Source organism: Coregonus lavaretus, assembly GCF_964263955.1.
Source record: "Coregonus lavaretus genome assembly, chromosome: 27".
NCBI classification, from domain to species: domain Eukaryota; kingdom Metazoa; phylum Chordata; class Actinopteri; order Salmoniformes; family Salmonidae; genus Coregonus; species Coregonus lavaretus.
In genome coordinates this window covers 25,607,487-25,635,453 of record NC_140014.1, presented here as the reverse complement: position 1 = coordinate 25,635,453, position 27,967 = coordinate 25,607,487, and the positions used below count along the sequence as shown (strand labels likewise).

Below are 27,967 nucleotides of genomic sequence, written 5' to 3'. Positions count from 1 at the left end.
ACTTTCTTGACTGTGTCCAGCTCGCTAATAATTACCTAAATGAAAGCTAGACAGTCAGGGAGCATCAAATTCAAAAAACGATGGATAGAGGAGCAATTTTTTTTTTATGTTGACGGCGAGTAAATATAACCAAATGCAGCCCCCGGGCAAAATGACTGACACTTCTGGTCTAAAGTGATCCTTTCCTGTCAGTAACAGACGTATAAATACAGTCACGTAGTTCACCACTAGAGGGGACTCTTTACACAGTAATGTTGCAACGGGGACCAGGCATCATTCTAGGCTGGCATCCACTCAGAGCCCCGGCCCCTATAGGTGGGATTAGGTGAGTACCTTCGACAGACATTTTCTCAACGCCCCTTCGCTCTCCACGGCTGCAGTGTGGGGGCAGACAGAACCCGCGGATGCTCCTTCCTGTTCGGACACGGGAGCTAAGGACGTAGTTGGGGTCCAGGTCATCTCCACCCTGTGAAAACAGACACCAAAGTTGAGTTCTGAGTTCTCTGTGACTTGTCAATACCGGTCTATGATTTCAGAAGGAACAAAACTCCACTACCCCCTACGAAGATCAATGGGGAATCAGTAGATAGAGTGACCATATATAAGTACCTGGGAATCGAAATAGACAATAAACTGAAATTCAATGACTGTGCCTTTGCAAAGATAAAGAAATTGCAAAATATAATGGTTTTTTTTACGCAAACTGAACCATTTTAATGTCGACCGCCATATCTTACAAATGTTCTATAAATCTGTCCTGCAGAGAGTGCTGTCCTTTGGTCTAATATGTGTGTTTGGAAACATGCAAGTGCAAGACCAAGTCAAGCTTCAGCGCTTGATTAAGACGGCGGGAAGGATAATTGGTATAGATCAAGAATCAGCCACCAACCTGTACACAAAACTCATCCTCCTAAAACTTGGAAGCATTTTACATGACATTACTCATCCCCTTCACTCAAAATTCAGTCACAGCAGCAGCCACACAAGGGGAAAGAGACTTCTTCAAAAGAAAATTAAAACAGATCGATATGGGGACTCTTTTATTCCAACAGCCATTAGGCTGTATATAATAGATAGTCTGTTGGTCCCTCTAGTACCCAGCATATTGCACTTTAACATTAAATGTGTAGCTATAGCACTTTGAATGAATTCTATTGTGTAGTTTCTATGTTTTCATGTACCGTCTTTTTAAGCACATGATCAAATGAATTTCCCCCTGGTGGGATAATGAAGTTGATCTGAATCTGAGTCTACTTCCCTGCAGGGTACACTGTTGAAAATGAGTCTCAGACCACTGTCAACCAGGGAGCCATTTAGAGGGCAGTACCTTCAGGTTGTCTGGGTTGAGGTCGGTCTTGTGCTTGTCTGTAGGCTTGTATCCTCCATGTCTGTCCTCGATGATGGGGTCCAGCAGCTCCTTGAAGACCTCGTATGTCTCCTCGTCTCCAGCCACACATCCCACAGTCATGATGAATGGATGGCCTGGAATGGGGGGAGAAAAATCAATCAGGGATGGATTCAATTAGGAGCATGATAATTGTAGAGCATGACAGATTAAACACAGTGACAACCTCACTCAATAATCAATGCTTAGCATTTCATCAAAATCTATACAGGCGGAGTCGACAGACTCAGGATGGGTTCGTTTTACCAGGATTATCAACCCCTGTCTGAATAACACCATCTATGGTGAAGCCGTTGGGGGTGGCACGGTCTCGGAGTTTGGTGAACATGTCCTGGGTTAAGACCTTGGCCATGTGGTTGTTGTGCTGGCTTAGGTCAGGGAACTCCTCCTCAGGTGACAGCCTCTTGATGGTCAGTTTGGCCATTTGATCATTGCTGAACAATAACAACAAACACACACATTCTACAGGGTAAGGGGAAGCCACCTGCTATGCTTAAAAATGCGTATGGACACAACTACTCAATTCCCCTCAAAAAGGGTTAGGCTATACTATTTTAGTTCATATGGAGTCACCAGATTATCACTAATTGCAGTGACAACCTATGATGATTTCCATATTGATAAGTTATTATTATGGTATGCTTGACCAACAAGCATTATTCCTAAGGGATGCTTGACCCCTGCTGGATAAAAGGTTATCTGAAACAAATCGATGCACCATTGTGCTTTGAGAGTTTGGTACAGATGCAGGCCAATGGAATACTTGCAACCTTCCACTTGATAACATACGTTCATAGGGTTATATTACCCATCGGCAAGGTTACCGTGCAGAACAAAATGGCATGAGCTCCTCCATAGCTGTGGCACTGGATGCCCTCACTAAACGCACTTTTAAGAGGCAGAACAGATGGCTTGATGGTTGAAAGCCGCTTGGGTCTTTACCTGGGTTATCAATCCCGGTTTGAATGACATCATCCAATGTAAATCCACTGGGCGTTTGTTTGCTCCTCAGACGCTCGTAGATGGCAGGAGTCAAGATCTTGGCCATATGATTATTGTGCTGGCTGAGATCTGGGTACTCTTCACTAGAAGCGTACTTCATCTTTAGCGCGTTGTGGGTGTTTCCGAACGGCATGGCTGATCCCTGGACGCAACACGGAGTGGAGCAAAAACTGGTGAATGTGATCTTGAAAATAGTACAAGTAGGCTTACGACATAATTCAGTCAAATACTTGGTTTTTATTATGAGGTGCGTGCGAGTGCAAGGCTGAAAATGCACACTGTGCAAAGTAGCGATCGCACCAAGGATGTTGGACCACAGTCACCGCACTGGCCGACAATATATAGTATATAGGCTACAGATGTCGACAGGCAGTTGATAAAGGAAAAAGGAACATTTTTCTCTAGAGGGGTGCAGTGATGCGCAGTAGCGTCATTCCAATCCAAATAACTATTTTATAGAGCTCTAGTCTGGAGTGGTAATTGCGTGTGATCATGTTGGAAATCATATCCAAATCACTCAGCCTCTGAAAGAATAATAGGTAGACTAGGCTATACGAGATTGTTACACGCTAAAGCAAGATTATCAAAATAACGGGGTCTCGCGCTCGATCAGGGGCAATATAAAATTGTTTGCATTGTCTATTGTTATCGAAATGTTCACGGAATATGAAAAATATATATGGATGGCCACAAATATCCAATCAAATTTGGCCTCTGCTAAAAACCAAGTATTTGCTCAGTCACAATGGGCTGATTTGGGGTTAAAACGACTGATGCCATTCTGATCAATGAATGTCATCCTCGAACGAGTAGAAATAGTGGTCCTACCTGCTGCGGAGGCTGGTCACTACTAGGGGGAAGACACAAAGATCCCTATTTTTCCGACCGTGGCGAGCAATCACCAACGTTATTTGGCTCTCCCGTAGAAAATGTTCTTTGGAGATGGTTCTTTATAGTAGGCGAACTCGGCTCCCATTGGTCAGTATTTGTAGGCCATTCATTCTATTTGTCGACTATAAGGCTATACGAGATTGCAGTTTTCACATGTTCCCTTGGTCTTTCTTTACCAATGATGTAGCCTATATAAACCCTGGATTGCTGCTGATGCTATGCATTGGCCATTGTGAGGCTTTGAAGCCACGGGTCGGCCATATTGGCACTTCTCAGTAGGCGCAGTTCTCCATAGGAATTAATGGAATTCTACAGTATTTCAATTCAATGTTTCAAGGACAAAATTACATGTATTTAAGTATTTTTTATAGTGGGGACAGTAACAATAGAGCAGTTCCATGGTAAGGCCAACCTGAGCATGAAAAAACGAAATAGCTTATTTCCTAATTAAACTACTTTCATATTTACCTTGAATGTGTGTATTTTGAAGTAAAGACTACATTTGACCTTTATTTTTGCCAAATTGAATGCTATTGTTACTAGAACGTAGGATACAAAGTCTCAAAATAAGTACTTTCAGTCAACCAGATTTCATAGCTTTTGGCAATGGCTCACAGAACTTGTTTTGGTACTCACATCTGTCACCCTGTGTTTCTGACCAAGTCGGAAGGTTAATGAAACAATATCAAACGAATTTTTGTCCATTGAGTACTAGCATATAATTCTACAGTCTAGTGAAGATAGAACGCTGATTTTTACAGGCAGTGTCACATTCGTAACGTTTTTGAAGAAAATATTGTTATTGTGTTTGACTATGATTGTATGCAAACTTTCTGTGCAAAGCTAACTTTCATCAAGGGCTTAGGTGATGTATAATTGGTTTCCTTTCTCTCTCTGTCAGTACTCCTTCTAAGCGTAAAGGATGTGACCGTTATGGACGCTTCATAACATGATCAATGACTCACTAGTCAGAATCACTGCATAACGCCATCATGATAAAATGTCCATGCCCTTCCTATTGCTTCCGAAGTGTGTTTATGTTAGCAATGAAGCTAGCGGGCAATCTTTATTGGTGTGTGTGTGTGTGTGTGATCTATTTCAGGTGTGCTCAAATTCCAAGTTCTCATCTGAACTGCAATCATGCATTGTTCTACTAACTGGAGCATTGCATATGATCAAATGGCATAATAAAGGTATTCAATTCATAAACATAATTAGGGTCTTTAAAATCCATAATAAAATTTCACCGGTAACGCTGAGTTTGTTTACTTCAATGAGTAAGTAAGGGTACCCTCCAGTGACAATATTGGTCTGTATCTGTGTAGTCTGCAGCTGTCAAGCCTGAGGTAATTTACGATCTGACAATAAATGTCTACGAAAGCGCAAACCCTGTGCCACTGGTAGGTTATAATTCAATAACACTTATTTCTTTTTTTTACCATTTCACGTAACGAAAATTAAGAAGTTCAACCCTTATAGGAAAGACATCAACATAATGACATGTCAATATATAGTAGCGATGATAAGGGATGAGTGAGGAATGAGTCCAGCTAGCTCAAATAAACAAGGGAATGAAATGTGTGTATCAATCCCTGAGTCTAGGGTTAGAGTTATACACTGAGTCTACAAAACATTAAGAACACCTTTTCTTTTCATGGCATACACTGACCAGGTGAATCCAAGTGAAAGCCATGATCCCTTATTGATGTCACTTGTTAAATCCACTTCAAATCAGTGTAGATGAAGGGGAGGAGACAGGTTAAATAAGTATTTTTAAGCCTTGAGACAATTGAGCCTTGAGACAATTAAGTAGGAAGGTGTTCCTAATGTTTGGTATACTCATTGGATATACAGGCAGTTTGTGGGGCTGTTAACAAATAGACTGACTCTGATGCTGTTGACCACACAGGATGTGTGTACATCTTGCCAGCCAAGGATGACAAGGCTTGGGTGGCTGCAGGTCAAGTTGTCCAGTCCCTGTGTCCTTTTGTGGACTACAGGGGTAGGAGGTACCATTCCATAGAGCCTGTGCTGGCAGATTAAAGGGTGTGAGATTAATACAAAGCATGTGTTTATTTAAAAAAAAAACTGGTTTTTGAGGTACACTGCGTTTTCAGATGACAACAAAAGTATTATGATGAAGTTCGGTGAATAAATCTTTAATATAAAAACACTTATTTTGCACAGTGTCACATCCATAACGGAGAATGTCACATCTATAATGATAAATATTCCTCTCTAAAGTATATATATATGACAATGTTTATATTTTCATCATTGTTGTTTTTGTGTGTAACCAAGCTTTACTTTCAAAGTGGCTATTAATATTTGTACCCTAAGAGATTCACAGACTTTTGCTGATGTGTCCAATCTCCCAAAAATGCCTGTCCATTTCCGTCACATCCATAACGCAAGTTTTGTTGTTCCGTTACTTCAAAGTGGTATTACTTAGAATTTTGTAATTTTGTGTCTACACTTCCCTAGGGTTCTACAAATATACACATTAACATTTTCATTTATGCCAATTCTGTGAGACATTTTGTTTCTCATTTTGTGTGCAAATGTCACATCCATAACGCTGGAATTGCCCAATAGTAATTGAAAATATATATACTTTAAGGAAAATATGTTTTATGTTTAGCTCACATAATATAATTTTAAAGTATGCATTAAGGTGTCTGTAATAGAATACATGTTGCAAAACCGAATGTAGACATTAATACATGCATTTCTTTCTATAGCTTCCTAAATATGTTTTTACCAAGGCGTAGGTAGGAGTGCAAAGATGGTGGTGCGGTGGCTTCAACAGAGCGTCTAGTCATCTAGTGTATATATAAATAATTGGTAATTACACATTTTCTCTTGAATTTAAATGGGTGATTTTTACCCCAATGTTAAATTATATGAACTTCTTTGGCTCATGTAAATTGGCCTAACCAGAGCCATATATATAGACTCTGGGCCTAAATAACTGTTCTTTGCTAAAACTGTTTGCAATTCCTAGGGATTCATAAACAAATGTAGGACTATGATTATGATTTCCAGTTAATTTATTGTTCTGCCTTTTTAAGAAATGCCATACGTCATCAACTGGCGCCTGCACATCTCAGCTGTTGAAAAGCATGTAAAGCGCCGCATTTGCGCGTTTTTACAGATTTACATATACGGTAATCTGAACTGCCTAATTCATTGCGCGATTCATGATTACTGCGAAAGCGAATAGTGTAAATGTTTGTGAACAGGAGCCTCGTCTGGTCAGTCTGATGCTCTAACAAATCCACACGTGAGCTCTGCAGCATGTGAACAGCAAGTAACAAGTCCCAATTGATCATCAACCTCTCAACATTGCTAGAAATCACTTCGATCAATTAATTACATTTTGCTTTTATAGTTTCAAGTACCTAGCTACATTTCATAAGGTATGTCAAAGTTTGCTCGCTAATGTTCATTGCCTAACGAATGGCGTCAGATGTAAAAAAAAAAAAAAAAAAAAAAGCTAGCTAGCTAACCATTGAGATACGTTTTGCACGGTGAAGTTGCCGAATAGTGGATTTGGAAAAGCAAGATTAGCTAGCTATTTTTGTTGTTGGCGAATCAAGCTATCGTTAACGTTAACTTAGTTTGTTAACGTTAACGTTAACGTTAACTAAATTGACTAAAGTTAGCTCGCTACCTAACTGTTTAAAATGTAATTTATCTAACGTTAGCTAGCTACAGTAGTTACCTAAATTGATATGTTAATTTCGTAGCTAGCTCGCTAGTAAGTAATCTTAACTAGCGTTATGTATTTTAAAATTCACAAACTACTTTCCACTTACAGTTTCTTCATATTGTCCGCCAGTCACACTGAAGTGTTTCTCCACTGTTCTTCGAAAATAAACAACTGAAACAGTTTAGAATAATTAAATCATGCTTGTTTTCAAAACAAAATAACAAACGCCAGTACAGTGCACGCACGTGTGAGCGTTCGAATGAGTATGAAAGTAAACAATCCCATTTTGGAGGGATTTTGATCATCTTTGACAGACCACATTTGTCCATTTAAAATTACATTTTCAACTTGCATAGAAGAGGCAGGAGTGATTTCACCTAAACGATGAGCTAATGTCGCCCAATACATTAATCGAACTTGTATTAATTTGTGAAAAGGATGTTCTGGTTGTCATGGGGGACAAGTTAACTAGTTTCCACTCATTTTGACTTATTGTCTTTGTAGTGAAAACATCAAGACAAACTCTTCACTTTGGTTCCCCCTTGTAGACCACCGTGATAGAAGTCAATCAAGGCCTGCCATGAGTTTTGTGGAGTATTCAGAGTTTATCCAGGAGGGTGATGTTGCAATTATCTTCCTGGGGCATGACTCAATGATGCCAGTCAAGGTGCAGCAGGGTGCCCAAACACAAACACGCTACGGAGTCGTCCGCCACTCGAAAGACCTGATAGGCCAGCGCTTTGGCACAAAGGTCACCTGTAGCAAAGGTGGCTGGGTCTATGTGCTGCACCCCACCCCTGAGTTGTGGACCCTCATCCTGCCCCACCGCACCCAGATCCTCTACACAACAGACATTGCCAACATCACCATGATGCTGGAGCTGAAGCCTGGCTCTGTCGTCTGTGAATCAGGTGAGAGGGACAAAACCTGCTGTTTTCCAACTATATGTATGCTACTTTATCTGAGGACATGAGTCATTTTAATCTTTCCCAAACTTCACCCATTGCACTGAATAGTTGATTAGCGAACTCATACAGTAGAAAGGATTGCCTGTTTCATGTTCCCTGTAGGAGAGGGACACAGATAATGAGAGAAGATCTGGAGGAGGAATTTGTCATAGAGTAGTGGTAAACCACTCAAAAACAAACAGCTAAATGTGACGCCAATTATTCTTCGAACAGAGAGGTCAGTAAGCGAAAGCTCCCACTCAAGAGCCGAGGGAAGTGGTGGGGACATCACACTTAGCTTTTGGTGACGCACGCCAAGTTGTCATGATTACAATAGTTGAAAAAAGACATTGTCTGTTTTCATTGGGTCACACGTCACATATTTACCTTGAGGCCTGTTGAAATTACGCTCTTTCTTTTAAAGCAGAGAGAAACCTTGTTGGGGTTTTACATCCCATGTCTTCGACTTAGGTTGCTTACAGGTATCAAATCCTACTTCGACATTCATTATTAACCTATTCAGTTAAGCAGTCAGTTATTTATGTTAATGACCTGAACTAGACTTGAAATGGAACACCACAGTAGTACCATCTAGAAATCTTCCCCCAGTAAGGAGTGTCCACTGGTTGAATTCAATGCAGAAGTAAAGTGATTTTGTGTGGGTGGTTAATGGATGGTGACGCAGTCTGGGCTGAGTACGTGTCTGGCTAGGAAGGTCTGGGGGCAGACGGCTGCTCTTGCCGCAGTGCTTCATCATGTTTAACTGCTGTGCTGTTCCTTCCTTCCCAGTCCACGGGTTATAGATGGAACACCAGTAAATGTGTGAAAACTCCCAGACAGCGTATCGATGAACAAAACTGCTTGGTCAGCCCCTGGCATAATGGGGAGCTGCAACATGTCTGCAGTGTTGTCACGTTTCTCAGCCTTTTCATGTGGGTGTTTACTCCGCTTTGAAAAAGGTCTGGCTCCAAAACATACACACAGGGGGCAAAAAGCTGAGGCATTACTACAATGCACCATTGCATGCGGAGTCATTTTTGTTGGTTGGTTTTGAACTGGTGTAATATAATGTAGCCTAATTGAGTGATGAAAGACCCCCAATGTACCAACCTGTCATGTGGACCACCTTCCCTCTCATTAGATTTCATTATGTGTTTTTGGCATTAAAACCATGTTTCACTCTGTAGAAAATAAATACTTATTGGATGTCTGGTCAGATGTCATTCCTAAATGTTGATCATACTGACTGACAAGACTATGAAAGCTTATCAACTGATTATATGTAGAATCTACTTTATTACCTGCTAATACATGAACACTGGATAACGACAATAAGCCTATCTAAGAGTTACTCGTCCACTGCCCCATAATCTCAGGGGTGACTTATATTTTGTGTCCTGAGAGTGACTTTGGGAATGAGCTATGTAAACAGGCAGTGATTATCAGTTAGCTGTTCTGAGCACACCATGTGTTATAGGGGGAATGCACAGTCACTTAGAGGAGTCATCTAGATTGCGCTGAAGGTCGCCATTCTAGCCCCAGCCCTAGCACAAGGTCTCATGTTCTGCTGCTTCTCATGTCATTGTTTAATTTCTTCTTTCTTCTCTGACCAGGCTCCATCCTGTTGCCAGGAATAGATTAGAACTCTTGATAGGAGTCCCAGGTCTGGGGTGTTTTTATCAATGCTGGCCTTATGGGAAAGCTAATGGGTGCTCACTGCTCAGAGCCTCTGAAGAAGATGCCAAATGCAGCCTTCTTGTTACCCAATCAGGTGGCACCCTCGTGGTGGGCATGGGCTGAGTGCCAGTGCTTATGGCCATTTTGTAAGATGGGGAGAGACTTTGGGCTCTTGTCCTGCCGCTCATCCTCCTCAGGCAGCAGAAATGTGCAATGTCTCTTACATTTACATTTTAGTCATTTAGCAGATGCTTTATCCAGAGCGACTTAGTTAGTGCATTCATCTTAAGATAGCTAGGTGGGACACCCACATCACAGGCATAGTAAGTACATTTTTCCTCAATAAAGTAGCTATCAGCAAAGACATGGTCAAGTTAAAGTGTTGGTTCAGGAACGTTTTTTGGGGGGATTATTTAAGAAACTCTTTGAAGAGGTAGGGTTTCAGGTGCTTTCTGAAGATGGTCAGGGACTGTGCTGTCCTGGCTTCAGGGGGAAGCTGGGTCCACATTGGGGTCCCAGGACAGAGAAGAGCTTGGTCTGGGCTGTGCGGGAGCTGCCATCCCATAGGACCAGTGGTGGCAGAATGGTGTGCTCGGCTGGGGTGTAGGGTTTGAGCATAGCCTGAAGGTAGGAAGGGACAGTTCCTCTTGCTGCTCCGTAGGCAAGCACAATGGTCTTGTAGTGGATGCGAGCTTCAACTGGAAGCCAGTGAAGTGTGCAGAGGAGCGGGGTGACATGGGAGAACTTGGGAAGGTAGAAAACCAGGCTGGCTGCAGCATTCTGGATAAGTTGCAGGGGGTTGATGGCACAAGCGGGGAGCCCAGCCAACAGCGAGTTGCAGTAGTCGAGATGGGAGATGACAAGTAACTGGACAGTCAAGTTCACACATTAGCAAACCATACTCACAGATGGTGCTCTATCCCTCAGTCTTGTCCTCTTTCGCTCTCATTCAGTCTTTGTCTCTGGCTCTCACATGGCAGGCTTATTAAATGAACAAGGCCGCTCTCGTAACCACTGGAAGATGAAAATGGCATGTCCTCAGTGCACGCCATGCTTAAAATTTGCAGAACAAATAGGCCTTCACATGTACTTTGTGAAGAATGTTCCTGCTTGGTAGTACAATGGAAGGTGACTGGATGTTTTAGATACTTGCGATTTGAAGCTGTCACCTTAGTGCGTAAGGATTGTCGTAGTACAACATCACACACTTGAATAGGATTTGAGCAGAGTTGTGAATGAAATTAGGCAGTAAACTACACTGAACAAAAATAAAAACACAACATGTAAAGTGTTGGTCCCATGTTTCATGAGCTGAAATAAAATATCCCTAAAATGTTCCATACACACGAAAAGCTTATTTCTCTCAAATGTTGTGCACAAATTTGTTTACAACCCTGTTAGTGAGCATTTCTCCTTTGCCAAGATAATCCATCCACCTGACAGGTGTGGCATATCAAGAAGCTGATTAAACAGCATGATCATTACACAGGTGCACCTTGTGCTGTGGACAATAAAAGGCCACTCTAAAATGTGCAGTTTTGTCACACAACACAATGCCACAGATGTCTCAAGTTTTCAGGGAGCGTGCAATTGGCATGCTGATTGCAGGAATGTCCACCAGAGCAGTTGCCAGAGAATTGAATGTTAATTTCTCTAAGCCGCCTCGTAATTTGGCAGTACGTCCAACTGGCCCCACAACCGCAGACCACGTGTATGGCGTCAGGTGGACGAGCGGTTTGCTGATGTCAACGATTTGAACCGAGTGCCCCATGGTGGGGTTATGGTATGGGCAGGCATACAGTGCATTCGGAAAGTATTCAGACCCCTTGACTTTTTCCACATTTTGTTATATTACAGCCTTATTCTAAAATTGATGAAATTGGTTTTTCCCCCCTCATCAATCTACACACTACCCCATAATGACAAAGCAAAAACAGTTTTTTAAAGAAATTTTTGCAAATTATAAAATAAAATAAAAGCTATCACATTTACTTAATTATTCAGACCCATTACTAAGTACTTTGTTGAAGCACCTTTGGCAGCGATTACAGCCTCGAGTCTTCTTTGGTATGATGCTACAAGCTTGGCACACCTGTATTTGGGGAGTTTCTCCCATTATTCTCTGCAGATCCTCTCAAGCTCTGTCAGGTTGGATGGGGAGCGTCGCTGCACAACTATTTCCAGGTCTCTCCAGAGATGTTCGATCGGGTTCAAGTCCGGGCTCTGGCTGGGCCACTCAAGGACATTGAGACTTGTCCCGAAGCCACTCCTGAATTGTCTTGTCTGTGTTATTAAGGTTGTTGTCCTGTTGGATTGGGAACCTTCGCTCCAGTCTGAGGTCCTGAGCGCTCTGGAGCAGGTTTTCATCAACCATCTCTCTGTACTTTGCTCCGTTCATCTTTCCCTCAATCCTGACTAGTCTCCCAGTCCCTGCCGCTAAAGAACATCCACACAGCATGATGCTGCCACCACGCTTCACCGTAGGGATGGTGCCAGGTTTCTTCCAGACGTGATGCTTGGCATTCAGGCCAAAGAGTTCGATCTTGGTATCATCAGAGAATCTTGTTTCTCATGGTCTGAGATTCCTTTAGGTGCCTTTTGGCAAACTCCAAGCGGGCTGTCTTGTGCCTTTTACTGAGGAGTGGCTTCCGTCTGGCCACTCTACCATAAAGGCCTGATTGGTGTAGTGCTGCAGAGATGGTTGTCCTTCTGGAAGGTTCTCCCATCTCCACAAAGGAACTCTGGAGCTCTGTCAGTGACCATCAGGTTCTTGGTCACCTCTCTGACCAAGGCCCTTCTCCCCCGATTGCTCAGTTTGGCCGGGCGGCCAGCTCTAAGAAGAGTCTTAGTGGTTCCAAACTTCTTCCATTGAAGAATGATGGAGGCCACTGTGTTCTTGGGGACCTTCAATTCTGCAGACATTTTTTGGTACCCTTCCCCAGATCTGTGCCTCGACACAATCCTGTCTCGGAGCTCTACGAACAATTCCTTCGACCTCATGGCTTGTTTTTTTCTCTGAGGTGCACTGTCAACTGTGGGACCTTATATAGACAGGTGTGTGCCTTTCCAAATCATGTCCAATCAATTGAATTTACCACAGGTGGACTCCAATCAAGTTGTAGAAACATCTCAAGGATGATCAATGGAAACAGGATGCACCTGAGCTCAATTTCAAGTCTCATAGCAAAGGGTCTGAATGACTCGCAATTAAATGGCTCAGACACGAGACGTATGTGACAGGGTCTACAGACAATCACGGACTACAAAAGGAAAACCAGCCACGCCGCGGACACCGACGTCTTGCTCCCGGACAAGCTAAACACCTTCACCCGCTTTGAGGATAATGCAGTGCCACCGATGCAGCCCGCTACCAAAGACTCTGGGCTCTCCTCCTCCATGGCCGACGTGAGTAAGACATTTAAGCGTGTTAACCCTCGCAAGGCTGCTGGCCCAGATGGCATACCTAGCCGTGTCCTCAGAGCATGCGCAGACCAGCTGGCTGGTGTGTTTACGGACATATTCAATCTCTCCCTATCCCAGTCTGCTGTCCCCACATGCTTCAAGATGGCCACCATTGTCCCTGTACCCAAGAAAGCAAAGGTAACTGAACTAAATGACTATCGCCCGTAGCACTCACCTCTGTCATCATGAAGTGCTTTGAGAGACTAGTCAAGGATCATATCACCTCTACCTTACCTGCCACCCTAGACCCACTTCAATTTTCTTACTGCCCCAATAGATCCACAGATGATGCAATCGCCATCACACTGCACACTGCCCTATCCCATCTGGACAAGATGAATACCTATGTAAGAATGCTGTTCATTGACTATATCTCAGCATTCAACACCATAGTACCCTCCAAGCTCATCATTAAGCTTGAGGCCCTGGGTCTGAACCCCGCCCTGTGCAACTGGGTCCTGGACTTCCTGACGGGCTGATCCTCAACACTTGGGCCCCACAAGGGTGCATGCTCAGCCTCCTCCTGTACTCCCTGTTCACCCATGACTGCATGGCCAAGCATGCCTCCAACTCAATCATCAAGTTTGCAGACGACACAACAGTAGTAGGCTTGATTACCAACAATGATGAAACAGCCTACAGGGAGGAGGTGAGGGCTCTGGGAGTGTGGTGCCAGGAAAATAACCTCTCACTCAACGTCAACAAAACAAAAGAGATGATCGTGGACTTCAGGAAACAGCAGAGGGAACACCCCCCTATCCACATCGACGGGACCGCAGTGGGGAAGGTGGAAAGCTTCAAGTTCCTCAGCGTACACATCACTGACAAATTGAAATGGTCCACCCACACAGACAGTGTGGTGAAGAAGGCGCAACAGCACCTCTTCAACCTCAGGAGGCTGAAGAAATTCGACTTGGCACCTAAAACCCTCACAAACTTTTACAGATGTACAATTGAGAGCATCTTGTCGGGCTGTATCACCGCCTGGTACGGCAACTGCACTGCCCGCAACCGCAGGGCCCTCCAAAGGGTGGTGCGGTCTGCCCAACACATCACCGGGGGCAAACTACCAGGACACCTACATCACCTGATGTCACAGGAAGGCCAAAAAGATCAAGAACAACAACCAGCCGAGCCACTGCCTGTTCACCCTGCTATCATCCAGAAGGCGAGGTCAGTACAGATGCATCAAAGCTGGCACCGAGAGACTGAAAAACAGCTTCTATCTCAAGGCCATCAGACTGTTAAATAGCCATCACTAGCCCATTAGAGGCTGCTGCCTATATACATAGATTAGAAATCACTAGCCACTTTAATAAATGGAACAATAGTCACTTTAATGTTTACATATCTTGCATTACTCATCTCATATGTATTCTATACTATTCTACTTTATCTTAGTCTAGCCTCTCTGTCTATTTTTTTTATATTCTTAATTCCATTGCTTTACTTAGATTTGTGTGTATTGCATATACAGTGGGGAGAACAAGTATTTGATACACTGCCGATTTTGCAGGTGTTCCTACTTACAAAGCATGTAGAGGTCTGTAATTTTTATCATAGGTACACTTCAACTGTGAGAGACGGAATCTAAAACAAAAATCCAGAAAATCACATTGTATGATTTTTAAGTAATTAATTTGCATTTTATTGCATGACATAAGTATTTGATACGTCAGAAAAACAGAACTTAATATTTGGTACAGAAACCTTTGTTTGCAATTACAGAGATCATACGTTTCCTGTAGGTCTTGACCAGGTTTGCACACACTGCAGCAGGGATTTTGGCCCACTCCTCCATACAGACCTTCTCCAGATCCTTCAGGTTTCGGGGCTGTCGCTGGGCAATACGGACTTTCAGCTCCCTCCAAAGATTTTCTATTGGGTTCAGGTCTGGAGACTGGCTAGGCCTCTCCAGGACCTTGAGATGCTTCTTACGGAGCCACTCCTTAGTTGCCCTGGCTGTGTGTTTCAGGTCGTTGTCATGCTGGAAGACCCAGCCACGACCAATCTTCAATGCTCTTACTGAGGGAAGGAGGTTGTTGGCCAAGATCTCGCGATACATGGCCCCATCCATCCTCCCCTCAATACGGTGCAGTCTTCCTGTCCCCTTTGCAGAAAAGCATCCCCAAAGAATGATGTTTCCACCTCCATGCTTCACGGTTGGGATGGTGTTCTTGGGGTTGTACTCATCATTCTTCTTCCTCCAAACACGGCGAGTGGAGTTTAGACCAAAAAGCTATATTTTTGTCTCATCAGACCACATGACCATCTCCCATTCCTCCTCTGGATCATCCAGATGGTCATTGGTAAATTTCAGACGGGCCTGGACATGCGCTGGCTTGAGCAGGGGGACCTTGCGTGCGCTGCAGGATTTTAATCCATGACGGCGTAGTGTGTTACTAATGGTTTTCTTTGAGACTGTGGTCCCAGCTCTCTTCAGGTCATTGACCAGGTCCTGCCATGTAGTTCTGGGCTGATCCTTCACCTTCCTCATGATCATTGATGCCCCACGAGGTGAGATCTTGCATGGAGCCCCAGACCGAGGTTGATTGACCATCATCTTGAACTTCTTCTATTTTCTAATAATTGGGCCAACAGATGTTGTCTTCTCACCAAGCTGCTTGCCTATTGTCCTGTAGCCCATCCCAGCCTTGTGCAGGTCTACAATTTTATCCCTGATGTCCTTACACAGCTCTCTGGTCTTGGCCATTGTGGAGAGGTTGGAGTCTGTTTGATTGAGTATTTGGACAGGTGTCTTTTATACAGGTAACGAGTTCAAACAGGTGCAGTTAATACAGGTAATGAGTGGAGAACAGGAGGGCTTCTTAAAGAAAAACTAACAGGTCTGTGAGAGCCGGAATTCTTACTGGTTGGTAGGTGATCAAATACTTATGTCATGCAATAAAATGCAAAATTAATTACTTAAAAATCATACAATGTGATTTTCTGGATTTTTGTTTTAAATTCCGTCTCTCACAGTTGAAGTGTACCTATGATAAATATTACAGACCTCTACATGCTTTGTAAGTAGGAAAACCTGTAAAATCGGCAGTGTATCAAATACTTGTTCTCCCCACTGTATGTTGTGAAATTGTTAGATATTACTTGTTAGATATTACTGCACTGTCGGAGCTAGAAACACAAGCATTTTGCTACACCCGCAATATCTGCTAAACACGCGTATGTGACCAATAAGATTTGATTTGGATAAGGTATTTCTGTTTCGATTTTTGTATAAATGTGCAAAAATTTCTGAAAACCTGTTTTCACTTTGTCATTATGGGGTATTGTGTGTAGATTGATGAGGGGAAAAAATGAACACAATTGCATTTTATCGATGGCAATTTGAATGCCCTGAGATACGTGACGAGATCCTGAGGCCCATTCTTCTGCCATTCATCCGCCGCCATCACCTCATGTTTCAGCATGATAATGCACGGCCCCATCTGGCAATGATCTGTACACAGTTCCTGGAAGCTGAAAATGTCCCAGTTCTTCCATGGCCTGCATACTCACCAGACATGTCACCCATTGAACATGTTTGGGATGATCTGGATCGTCGTGTACGACAGCGTGTTCTAGTTCCCGCCAATATCCAGCAACTTCGCACAGCCATTGAAGAGGAGTGGGACAACATTCCACAGGCCACAATCAACAGCCTGATCAACTCTATGCGAGGGAGATGTCGCGCTGCATGAGACAAATGGTGGTCATACCAGACACTGACTGGTTTTCTGATCCACGCCCCTACTTTAAAAAATCTGTGACCAACAGATGCATATCTTTATTCCTAGTCATGTGAAATCCATAGATTAGGGCCTAATACATTTATTTGAATTGACTGATTCCCTTATATGAACTGTAACTCAGTAAAATCTTTTGAAATTGTTGCATGTTGCGTTTTAAATGTTTGTTCAGTATACAAAGCCTTGGAAATGGCTTACCATGCAGTAACACCCCACACACAGCATCTCTACCCACACACAACATCATACTACATTAGTAGTATCCTTTCATTTAGACCCTTCGTATACAGTCTTTGTTTAGACCAGACACTTGTCATCCAGTTGAAGGTCCAGGAGAGAGTCTAGTAGTAGTACAGCTCTCAACTCCTCTGCTGTGCCCCTGGCTCTGACGTCAGTCATCCGGTTGGTCGACTGGCGTGGCGTTTAGCATGTCAATGTGCCGCTGTGGGGTAAACATTGCCCCCATTGTTGCCATGAGAACAAAAGTAGCAGTGACGCAATGTCAGGAGGGGGAGGAGGAAGGGGCAATGTAACCCATCGCCATGTCCCCCTGCCCTGTCACATGATCACTTCAGATGCGATCAGACAACTGCGGTTATTGTTGTGGTCATATGACACTCCAAGATTTGATTACTCTTTTGATGCTCGCACAACTACACACACTGTACTACTGTACATCAGACACGTTGATTTGACTATAATGACATGAGCATGGAAGCAACTCTGTATTGATATGTTTAATACATATCAGTTGTTGTGAAAGCCCCAGTCGTCGTCTATGACAGGATTTCCCAAACTCAGTCCTGGCCTTTTGCCCTAGCACTACACAGCTGATTCAAATAATCAAAGCTTGATGATGAGTTGGTTATTTGAATCAGCTGTGTAGTGCTATGGCAAAAACCAAAACGTGCACCCAGGGGGGGCCCCAGGACTGATTTTGGGAAACCCTGATCTGACACCACCACTGCTACTAGTCTCTTAACCCATTCCCTGTATGTTTTGTTTGAAGGTACGGGCAGCGGCTCTCTGTCCCACGCCATCCTGCGCACCATCGCGCCAACGGGCCATCTACACACTGTGGAGTTCCACCAGCAGCGTGCTGAGAAGGCGGCGGAGGAGTTCAGGGAGCACCGCGTAGACCACCTGGTCACCGTCCGTAACCAGGACGTCTGCAAGGAGGGCTTTGGAGTGACTGGGGTGGCAGACGCTGTCTTCCTGGACATCCCCTCCCCCTGGGAGGCCATCAGACATGCCAAGAACGGCATGAAGAGGCAGGGTAAGAAGGGGTATGTGTGTGCATGTGTAGAATCAGCCAGGAACTTGGTCCAGAGAACGTCACTTTGGCTTGTCGACTCAGGAGTCCCAGCCAACCTTTGTTCTCTGGCTGTGCAGTGCAGTACACTCAGTGCCATATTGGATATTAATCCGGGTCAGCAGAGCTCTCATTAAATGTGCCCTTGGCTCGGCTCACGTGTGTTCCTCTCTGTTTGTTACTTCCTTGTCACACAGATGCAGAATAACGTGACCTGATTAAAGAGCATGCAGTGGTCTCCATGGAGTTCAGGACCCATGTGAAGTGGGGACAGGCCTGGGCAGGTTGGCAGCTTAGTGGGGTGGTCAGTGTGTGTGTGTGTGTGCGTGCATGCGTGACTGTGTGTATGGGCTAAAGGTGGGACATGTGTAGAATACATCACAGGGTTATGAAGTATTCACATAGTGCCCTAGCCTAGTACAGTTACTTACTTGGGATCGCTGGTTTATAAACAGCTTTATAAAAGATTGAGTTTATTTTTATAATCCCAAGGTGCATAAACAGATGGAATGTGGGACATGGACTAGTAACGGTGCAGAGAGACTCCAGCACCCTTTCCTACCTTCTCTCCCGTGTTAGACATTTCAGAACTCCCTTTTATGGTTTCGCATCTGCATTTTCCTCTCTAGCCATCTGACTCCCCCTTACACACACAGCCACAAGCAAACAGACAGATATCTGGATATAGAATCAGTCTCATGACCATAAATGGTTATGTGCTGCAGGGAGAGGTAGCTTGAGTCTCCTTTAGGCAAGGCACAATTTATTTCCTCTGTTCAGGGCTGAGACACTGGAGTCCGTCTCTCTCTCTCACACTCATCTAGAGGACTGAACACTATGGAGCCGTCTCTCTCAATGCTTCAGCCAAGGGCATCTAGCAGTTGACATTTGACCAGTCAATTATACCGCCCCTGTGAGCTTCACATGCTCCTGTACAGTCCTTGTGTAACCACTAATAAAGGTGAATTCCGTACATTTTCCTTTCCCTGCTTTAGATTTGGTCTATAGTATCTGAGAACTAGGGTAGGCCCCGTGTAGCTCAGTTGGTAGAGCATGGCGCTTGCAACGCCAGGGTTGTGGGTTCGTTTCCCACGGGGGGCCAGTATGAAAAAATTTATGCACTCACTAACTGTAAGTCGCTCTGGAAAAGAGCGTCTGCTAAATGACTAAAATGTAAATGTAAAATGTAAGGGAAAGAATATGGAGCAGTCTTTTTTCTTTATTTCTTTCTCTCTGTAATTATTTTCATTTTTTGGCCAGTGGCCTGCACCTTTTATTTAGAGAAGCTGTGCTCAGAGGACCGTGGATCCTGGCGCAGACCCTCCTGCCCCCTCCTCCTCTGGTTGCCAGGAGACATGGGCCGATTGGGGCTGTGTTTAGAGCTGTCCAGAGAGAAGAGCTGCTCTTATTTGTTAATGGAACGCCGTAATCTGAAAGATCCCAAGTGTCCAACACTAGACATTGGCTGTGTCCGAAATCTGGCTTGCCTACTACTTACTTAAACTGCGTACTAATCGTACTACATACTATTTAGAACATACTGTTTAGTAAAATCGAATGCAGTAAGTAAGGAATATCAGCATACTAGGCTCATCCTACTGAGAGTACGTCATCTAATGCACAATTGCGTTGATTCCCGCCATTCGTTCATTTTGGTACAGTGTGTCCCCTCAGCTGTTGTCAGGCATACATGGGTCTCGAAAGACAATTCTCTTCCTCAATAGTGTGCAGCGAATTCTACTAGATGAAAAGACGAAAAGAGTATGGCATCTAAAGCAGAATTTCACATACGATAAACATTTATTTTTTCGGATATCCAAAATGCCTACTATTTGTGATGCAAGTAAGGGTATTCGGACACGGCCACTGATTTTTGTAATGGCTTGTCTAATAAGGCACATCTTACTTTACTTCTACTTTGGAGTGTGTGTGCTTGGCACTTACTAGTAAATGTCTGCTTGTGTTGCTTGTTTTCTTGCTGGACTCGTTAGGCTAAAAAGCCACCTCACTTTGTAGATTTAACAATCAATTATTCTCCCAGTGAGATTTCTGCTTCTGTAATAGGTGTATGATTTAGGCTACATTGTTTACTCAGTATGTCCAGGTTAATGAAGATCTTTTGGTAAGCTGCTCTCATACCCTGCTGTGGTTCTGTGGAGCTTGTATTTAGCAGAGAGAGGGAGATCCTTTGCAGTTTGCACACATTTTTGGATGTTAGTTAATTATGTGTGTAGGCTGTTTCTCTGGATACATTAGCCCAGTGGAAACACATGCATAGTCTTGTGTGTTTGATTCTACTCACTCGTACACGCATTCTGAGAAGGAGGTAGACTAGAGAGGAGGTATACTAGAGAGGAGGGGGAGGAAGACTAGAGAGGAGGTATACTAGAGAGGAGGAGGAGGAGGAAGACTAGAGAGCAGCAGAGGAGGAGGTAGGCTAGAGAGCAGCAGGAGGAGGAGGAGGTAGACTAGAGGGGAGGAGGAGGAGGAGGAGGTAGACTAGAGAGCAGCAGGAGGAGGAGGTAGACTAGAGAGCAGCAGGAGGAGGAGGAGGTAGACTAGAGAGCAGCAGAGGAGGAGGTAGACTAGAGAGCAGCAGAGGAGGAGGAGGTAGACTAGAGAGCAGCAGCAGGAGGAGGAGGAGGAGGAGGAGGTAGACTAGAGAGCAGCAGGAGGAGGAGGAGGTAGACTAGAGGGGAGGAGGAGGAGGAGGAGGTAGACTAGAGAGCAGCAGCAGGAGGAGGAGGTAGACTAGAGGGGAGGAGGAGGAGGTAGACTAGAGAGCAGCAGGAGGAGGAGGTATACTAGAGAGGAGGAGGAGGTATACTAGAGAGCAGCAGGAGGAGGAGGTATACTAGAGAGCAGCAGGAGGACGAGGAGGAGGAGGTAGACTAGAGGGGAGGAGGAGGAGGTAGACTAGAGAGCAGCAGGAGGAGGAGGTATACTAGAGAGCAGCAGGAGGAGGAGGTAGACTAGAGAGCAGCAGGAGGAGGAGGTAGACTAGAGAGCAGCAGGAGGAGGAGGTATACTAGAGAGCAGCAGGAGGACGAGGAGGAGGAGGTAGACTAGAGGGGAGGAGGAGGAGGTAGACTAGAGAGCAGCAGGAGGAGGAGGTATACTAGAGAGCAGCAGGAGGAGGAGGTAGACTAGAGAGCAGCAGGAGGAGGAGGTAGACTAGAGAGCAGCAGGAGGAGGAGGTATACTAGAGAGCAGCAGGAGGAGGAGGAGGTAGACTAGAGGGGAGGAGGAGGAGGTAGACTAGAGAGCAGCAGGAGGAGGAGGTATACTAGAGAGCAGCAGGAGGAGGAGGTAGACTAGAGAGCAGCAGGAGGAGGAGGTATACTAGAGAGCAGCAGCAGGAGGAGGAGGAGGAGGAGGTAGACTAGAGGGGAGGAGGAGGAGGAGGTAGACTAGAGAGCAGCAGCAGGAGGAGGTAGACTAGAGAGGAGGAGGAGGTAGACTAGAGAGCAGGAGGAGGTAGACTAGAGAGGAGGAGGAGGAGGAGGTAGACTAGAGAGCAGGAGGAGGTAGACTAGAGAGCAGGAGGAGGTAGACTAGAGAGCAGGAGGAGGTAGACTAGAGAGCAGGAGGAGGTAGACTAGAGAGGAGGAGGAGGTATACTAGAGAGCAGGAGGAGGAGGAGGTATACTAGAGAGCAGCAGGAGGAGGAGGTATACTAGAGAGCAGCAGGAGGAGGAGGTATACTAGAGAGCAGCAGCAGCAGGAGGAGGAGGAGGAGGAGGTAGACTAGAGGGGAGGAGGAGGAGGAGGTAGACTAGAGAGCAGCAGCAGGAGGAGGTAGACTAGAGAGGAGGAGGAGGTAGACTAGAGAGCAGGAGGAGGTAGACTAGAGAGGAGGAGGAGGAGGAGGTAGACTAGAGAGCAGGAGGAGGTAGACTAGAGAGCAGGAGGAGGTAGACTAGAGAGCAGGAGGAGGTAGACTAGAGAGCAGGAGGAGGTAGACTAGAGAGGAGGAGGAGGTATACTAGAGAGCAGGAGGAGGAGGAGGTATACTAGAGAGCAGCAGGAGGAGGAGGTATACTAGAGAGCAGCAGCAGGAGGAGGAGGTAGACTAGAGAGCAGCAGCAGGAGGAGGAGGTAGACTAGAGAGCAGCAGCAGGAGGAGGAGGTAGACTAGAGAGCAGCAGCAGGAGGAGGAGGTAGACTAGAGAGCAGCAGCAGGAGGAGGAGGAGGAGGTAGACTAGGGAGCAGCAGAGGAGGAGGAGGAGGAGGTATACTAGAGAGCAGCAGCAGGAGGACGAGGAGGAGGTAGACTAGAGAGCAGCAGCAGGAGGAGGAGGAGGAGGTAGACTAGAGAGCAGCAGCAGGAGGAGGTATACTAGAGAGCAGCAGGAGGAGGAGGTATACTAGAGAGCAGCAGGAGGAAGAGGTATACTAGAGAGCAGCAGCAGGAGGAGGAGGTAGACTAGAGAGCAGCAGCAGGAGGAGGAGGTAGACTAGAGAGCAGCAGCAGGAGGAGGAGGTAGACTAGAGAGCAGCAGCAGGAGGAGGAGGTAGACTAGAGAGCAGCAGCAGGAGGAGGAGGTAGACTAGAGAGCAGCAGAGGAGGAGGTAGACTAGAGAGCAGCAGGAGGAGGAGGTAGACTAGAGAGGAGGAGGAGGTAGACTAGAGAGGAGGAGGAGGTAGACTAGAGAGGAGGAGGAGGTAGACTAGAGAGCAGGAGGAGGTAGACTAGAGAGCAGGAGGAGGTAGACTAGAGAGCAGGAGGAGGTAGACTAGAGAGCAGCAGGAGGAGGAGGTATACTAGAGAGCAGCAGGAGGAGGAGGTAGACTAGAGAGCAGCAAGAGGAGGAGGTATACTAGAGAGCAGCAGGAGGAGGAGGAGGAGGAGGTAGACTAGAGGGGAGGAGGAGGAGGAGGAGGTAGACTAGAGAGCAGCAGGAGGAGGAGGTATACTAGAGAGCAGCAGGAGGAGGAGGTAGACTAGAGAGCAGCAGGAGGAGGAGGTATACTAGAGAGCAGCAGCAGGAGGAGGAGGAGGAGGAGGTAGACTAGAGGGGAGGAGGAGGAGGTAGACTAGAGAGCAGCAGGAGGAGGAGGTAGACTAGAGAGGAGGAGGAGGTAGACTAGAGAGCAGGAGGAGGTAGACTAGAGAGGAGGAGGAGGAGGAGGTAGACTAGAGAGCAGGAGGAGGTAGACTAGAGAGCAGGAGGAGGTAGACTAGAGAGCAGGAGGAGGTAGACTAGAGAGGAGGAGGAGGTATACTAGAGAGCAGGAGGAGGAGGAGGAGGTATACTAGAGAGCAGCAGGAGGAGGAGGTATACTAGAGAGCAGCAGCAGGAGGAGGAGGTAGACTAGAGAGCAGCAGCAGGAGGAGGAGGTAGACTAGAGAGCAGCAGCAGGAGGAGGAGGAGGTAGACTAGGGAGCAGCAGAGGAGGAGGAGGAGGAGGTATACTAGAGAGCAGCAGCAGGAGGAGGAGGAGGTAGACTAGAGAGCAGCAGCAGGAGGAGGAGGAGGAGGTATACTAGAGAGCAGCAGGAGGAGGAGGTATACTAGAGAGCAGCAGGAGGAGGAGGTATACTAGAGAGCAGCAGGAAGAGGAGGTATACTAGAGAGCAGCAGCAGGAGGAGGAGGTAGACTAGAGAGCAGCAGCAGGAGGAGGAGGTAGACTAGAGAGCAGCAGCAGGAGGAGGAGGTAGACTAGAGAGCAGCAGCAGGAGGAGGAGGTAGACTAGAGAGCAGCAGCAGGAGGAGGAGGTAGACTAGGGAGCAGCAGAGGAGGAGGTAGACTAGAGAGCAGCAGGAGGAGGAGGTAGACTAGAGAGGAGGAGGAGGTAGACTAGAGAGGAGGAGGAGGTAGACTAGAGAGGAGGAGGAGGTAGACTAGAGAGGAGGAGGAGGTAGACTAGAGAGGAGGAGGAGGTAGACTAGAGAGCAGGAGGAGGTAGACTAGAGAGCAGGAGGAGGTAGACTAGAGAGCAGCAGCAGGAGGAGGAGGTAGACTAGGGAGCAGCAGAGGAGGAGGTAGACTAGGGAGCAGCAGTAGGAGGAGGTAGACTAGAGAGGAGGAGGAGGTAGACTAGAGAGGAGGAGGAGGTAGACTAGAGAGGAGGAGGAGGTAGACTAGAGAGGAGGAGGAGGAGGTAGACTAGAGGGGAGGAGGAGGTAGACTAGAGAGCAGGAGGAGGAGGAGGTAGACTAGAGAGGAGGAGGAGGAGGAGGTAGACTAGAGAGGAGGAGGAGGTAGACTAGAGAGCAACAGGAGGAGGAGGTAGACTAGAGAGCAGGAGGAAAAGGAGGTAGACTAGAGAGGAGGAGGTAGACTAGAGAGGAGGAGGAGGTAGACTAGAGAGCAGGAGGAGGAGGAGGTAGTAGACTAGAGAGCAGGAGGAGGTAGACTAGAGAGCAGGAGGAGGTAGACTAGAGGGGAGGAGGAGGTAGACTAGAGAGCAGGAGGAGGAGGAGGTAGACTAGAGAGCAGGAGGAGGAGGAGGTAGACTAGAGAGCAGGAGGAGGAGGTAGACTAGAGAGCAGGAGGAGGAGGTAGACTAGAGAGCAGGAGGAGGAGGTAGACTAGAGAGGAGGAGGAGGTAGACTAGAGAGCAGGAGGAGGAGGAGGTAGACTAGAGAGCAGGAAGAGGAGGAGGAGACGATCCTGGGTTAAGTGGATCTGCTGTGATCCTGGTAAACTAAACTAATGAGTGGCAGGGCTGTCCCTCTCTCCCACTGCACCCCGTTCTAGTCCTGCTCCAACCCCTTTACTCCGTCTGTCCCTACACAACCCTCTGTTAACCTGATTAGGCCTTGCCATGCAGAACACACAACGTCCCTGTTTTATGATGAGGACACTTGACAATTGACTTCCTGATAATCTCAGGGCTGCTCAGACTGTTCTTTGTGCGCTGATTCTCTACACTCTGGGTGCTTGTTTTGTCACATAAACTGAAATTAGGCAAACTATTAGAATTTTAGCAACCTTTAACTCATCTCTATCGGCTGGCCTACCCTTCCTTGAAGACTTTGTTGCTTTTATGAGATAAAATGGAATATATTATTTAATGCACTTTGAAATTATTTTTGTGTTACTGACCTCTGCCTTGGTCAGTGTGCAAGGCTGCCTGGCCCCAGAGATGTTTTGACTAGCTAGTTGTCGAATGCCTTGAACAATAGCTCTCACACACTCTCTGGATTCGTGTTGTCGACAACCTGATCACCACTAGCTCCACATCTTCTGTTTCTCTCAATCAACCACTGGTCAACAAGGGTCATCACCATAGCAACTACAATGACTCTTGGCAACCAGTGGAACATTTCCATGTGTTCTTCTTTTACTAAACACTGGTCATGTGTATAGCATTTTACTCCTTGCTTTTAAAATGGTTGACTTGCTTCTTCGGTGTTCAACATAACACACTAACAATGAGATGTTTATGATTAAGCCAATATCTCATTGTTGTGGATGTCCAAAAATCTTTGGCTTTGTAAATCTCATGACGTGTTTGATCTCAGCATTGGAATCCAATTCACCAGCCAAGTCTGTCTAAACCTGTCTTCTGAATCATAATCTGCCTCTTAAAGGTGGCTAGAGGAGTCTCCAAAATCTCCATTAGGGATGAATAAACCAAACTCTGGAAGTTTACATAGAAACTGCCAAAAGTAAAGTGTGTGAGATTCAAACAGAATAACTGACTCATGTTTGCTGTCCTTTTCTGCCCTTATTTTCCTTCTCTCTGTCTCCATCCTGTTATCTCCCCATCTCCTTCTGTCCCCACCCCTTTCTCTCTCTCTGTCTCCATCCTGTTATCTCCCCATCTCCTTCTGTCCCCACCCCTTTCTCTCTCTGTCTCCATCCTGATATCTCCCCATCTCCTTCTGTCCCCACCCCTTTCCCTCTCTCTGTCTCCATCCTGTTATCTCCCCATCTCCTTCTGTCCCCACCCCTTTCCCTCTCTCTGTCTCCATCCTGTTATCTCCCCATCTCCTTCTGTCCCCACCCCTTTCCCTCTCTCTGTGTCCATCCTGTTATCTCCCCATCTCCTTCTGTCTCCATCCTGTTATCTCCCCATCTCCTTCTGTCCCCACCCCTTTCCCTCTCTCTGTCTCCATCCTGTTATCTCCCCATCTCCTTCTGTGCCCACCCCTTTCCCTCTCTCTGTCTCCATCCTGTTATCTCCCCATCTCCTTCTGTCCCCACCCCTTTCCCTCTCTCTGTGTCCATCCTGTTATCTCCCCATCTCCTTCTGTCTCCATCCTGTTATCTCCCCATCTCCTTCTGTCCCCACCCCTTTCTCTCTCTGTCTCCATCCTGTTATCTCCCCATCTCCTTCTGTCCCCACCCCTTTCTCTCTCTCTGTCTCCATCCTGTTATCTCATCATCTCCTTCTGTCCCCACCCCTTTCTCTCTCTGTCTCCATCCTGTTATCTCCCCATCTCCTTCTGTCCCCACCCCTTTCTCTCTCTCTGTCTCCATCCTGTTATCTCCCCATCTCCTTCTGTCCCCACCCCTTTCTCTCTCTCTGTCTCCATCCTGTTATCTCCCCCTCTCCTTCTGTCCCCACCCCTTTCCCTCTCTCTGTCTCCATCCTGTTATCTCCCCATCTCCTTCTGTCCCCACCCCTTTCCCTCTCTCTGTCTCCATCCTGTTATCTCCCCATCTCCTTCTGTCCCCACCCCTTTCTCTCTGTCTCCATCCTGTTATCTCCCCATCTCCTTCTGTCCCCACCCCTTTCTCTCTCTGTCTCCATCCTGTTATCTCCCCATCTCCTTCTGTCCCCACCCCTTTCTCTCTCTGTCTCCATCCTGTTATCTTCCCATCTCCTTCTGTCCCCACCCCTTTCTATCTCTCTGTCTCCATCCTGTTATCTCCCCATCCCTTTCTATCTCTCTGCAGGGGGACGTGTGTGCTCCTTCTCCCCGTGTATTGAGCAGGTGCAGAAGACATGTGAGGCGCTGGCTGATGAGGGTTTCGAGGAGATCAGCACTCTGGAGGTTCTGCTGAGGGTGCATGACGTGCGCTCCATCACACTCCCCCTGCCGGACTTTGGGTCCGACCGGCCCTTGGAGACCCCGACTGACACCCCAGTCCCTAGCAATGCTTCTGTTCTCTGTAAGACAACCACGCCGCCCAGGGACATGGCAGGGCATACTGGCTACCTTACCTTCGCCACCAAACCCTCTGTGTAGACTGACTGCTGGAGGTTGGAGTGGGCAGAGACTTCTCTAGGAGGCTATGGCTGGGGAACTCCAAAATGTCTAAATGCAGTGCTGATGACTTGGGACCTAACCTGACCCGGGTGGAAAACCTGCTCAGACTGATTTACTCTACTTTCCGTTCCTCTCCATTGATCAGCTAAAACTCTACATTTCAGTTGACAGTTGACATGCTCTTGGAGAGAGACATGATTGAGAAATTGCTTCTGTTTTAGGCTATTTCCAATGTATTTCGTAGACTTTGAAGAATGTATACACACGCACCCACACATCCCTAATACACTAACAGAGGGAGGGAAGAGAGGGCTAAGTGGCATTCTATAAATAGGCTGCTGATTGCTGAGGGTCTCTACACAGGGCTGTGAAGAGCTGTCTGAGAGGTTCGCTCTTAGTCTCATGTACAATCGCTCTAATCATGCCACTGATATGTTCTTGCATCATTCAGGATTTAAATAATAGTATCTTATCCCCCATTGTTACCCCGTTTCTCTCTCTTTGGAGGACATCTTTTTTGTTGCAATTTTTACATTTGTTTTGGATTTGGATTTAATAGAATGGTGGGAGAAATTGTGTTTTGTCTCAGCTGAGGTGGATGCTGTAACAAGGCTAAATAAACACCTTACCATCCTTCCAA

General features: G+C 46.1%; 2 protein-coding genes across 4 annotated transcripts in view; one reads left to right on the top strand and one right to left on the bottom strand.

Moving 5' to 3' along the window:
• The window catches only part of LOC311102293 (creatine kinase, testis isozyme), a 9,150-nt gene extending 1,908 nt beyond the window's left edge, over positions 1 to 7,242 (bottom strand). The window contains exons 1-4 of one of the 2 annotated variants that reach the window (XM_084143590.1): positions 7,117 to 7,242; positions 1,652 to 1,839; positions 1,328 to 1,482; positions 334 to 466 (exon numbers count right to left, since the gene is read on the bottom strand). In XM_084143590.1, coding sequence (XP_083999716.1) covers positions 334 to 466; positions 1,328 to 1,482; positions 1,652 to 1,839; positions 7,117 to 7,127 — 487 coding nt within the window. In that variant the 5' untranslated portion in view covers positions 7,128 to 7,242. Of the gene's footprint in view, positions 1 to 333; positions 467 to 1,327; positions 1,483 to 1,651; positions 1,840 to 2,347; positions 2,550 to 3,235; positions 3,332 to 7,116 lie in introns of those variants that run through there. The other variant, XM_084143591.1, reaches the window with a different exon arrangement.
• On the top strand, positions 6,400 to 27,967 carry LOC311102294 (tRNA (adenine(58)-N(1))-methyltransferase catalytic subunit TRMT61A-like). Of its 2 annotated transcripts, none has more exons than XM_084143592.1 (4): positions 6,400 to 6,717; positions 7,515 to 7,921; positions 17,855 to 18,121; positions 27,014 to 27,967. In XM_084143592.1, the coding sequence occupies exons 2-4, from the start codon at positions 7,591 to 7,593 to the stop codon at positions 27,304 to 27,306; spliced, it is 891 nt and encodes a 296-aa protein (XP_083999718.1). In that variant the 5' UTR covers positions 6,400 to 6,717; positions 7,515 to 7,590; the 3' UTR covers positions 27,307 to 27,967. The 2 variants fall into 2 exon arrangements, with proteins under 2 accessions (XP_083999718.1, XP_083999719.1); XM_084143593.1 differs by having other exon boundaries at positions 6,408 to 6,717; positions 7,559 to 7,921.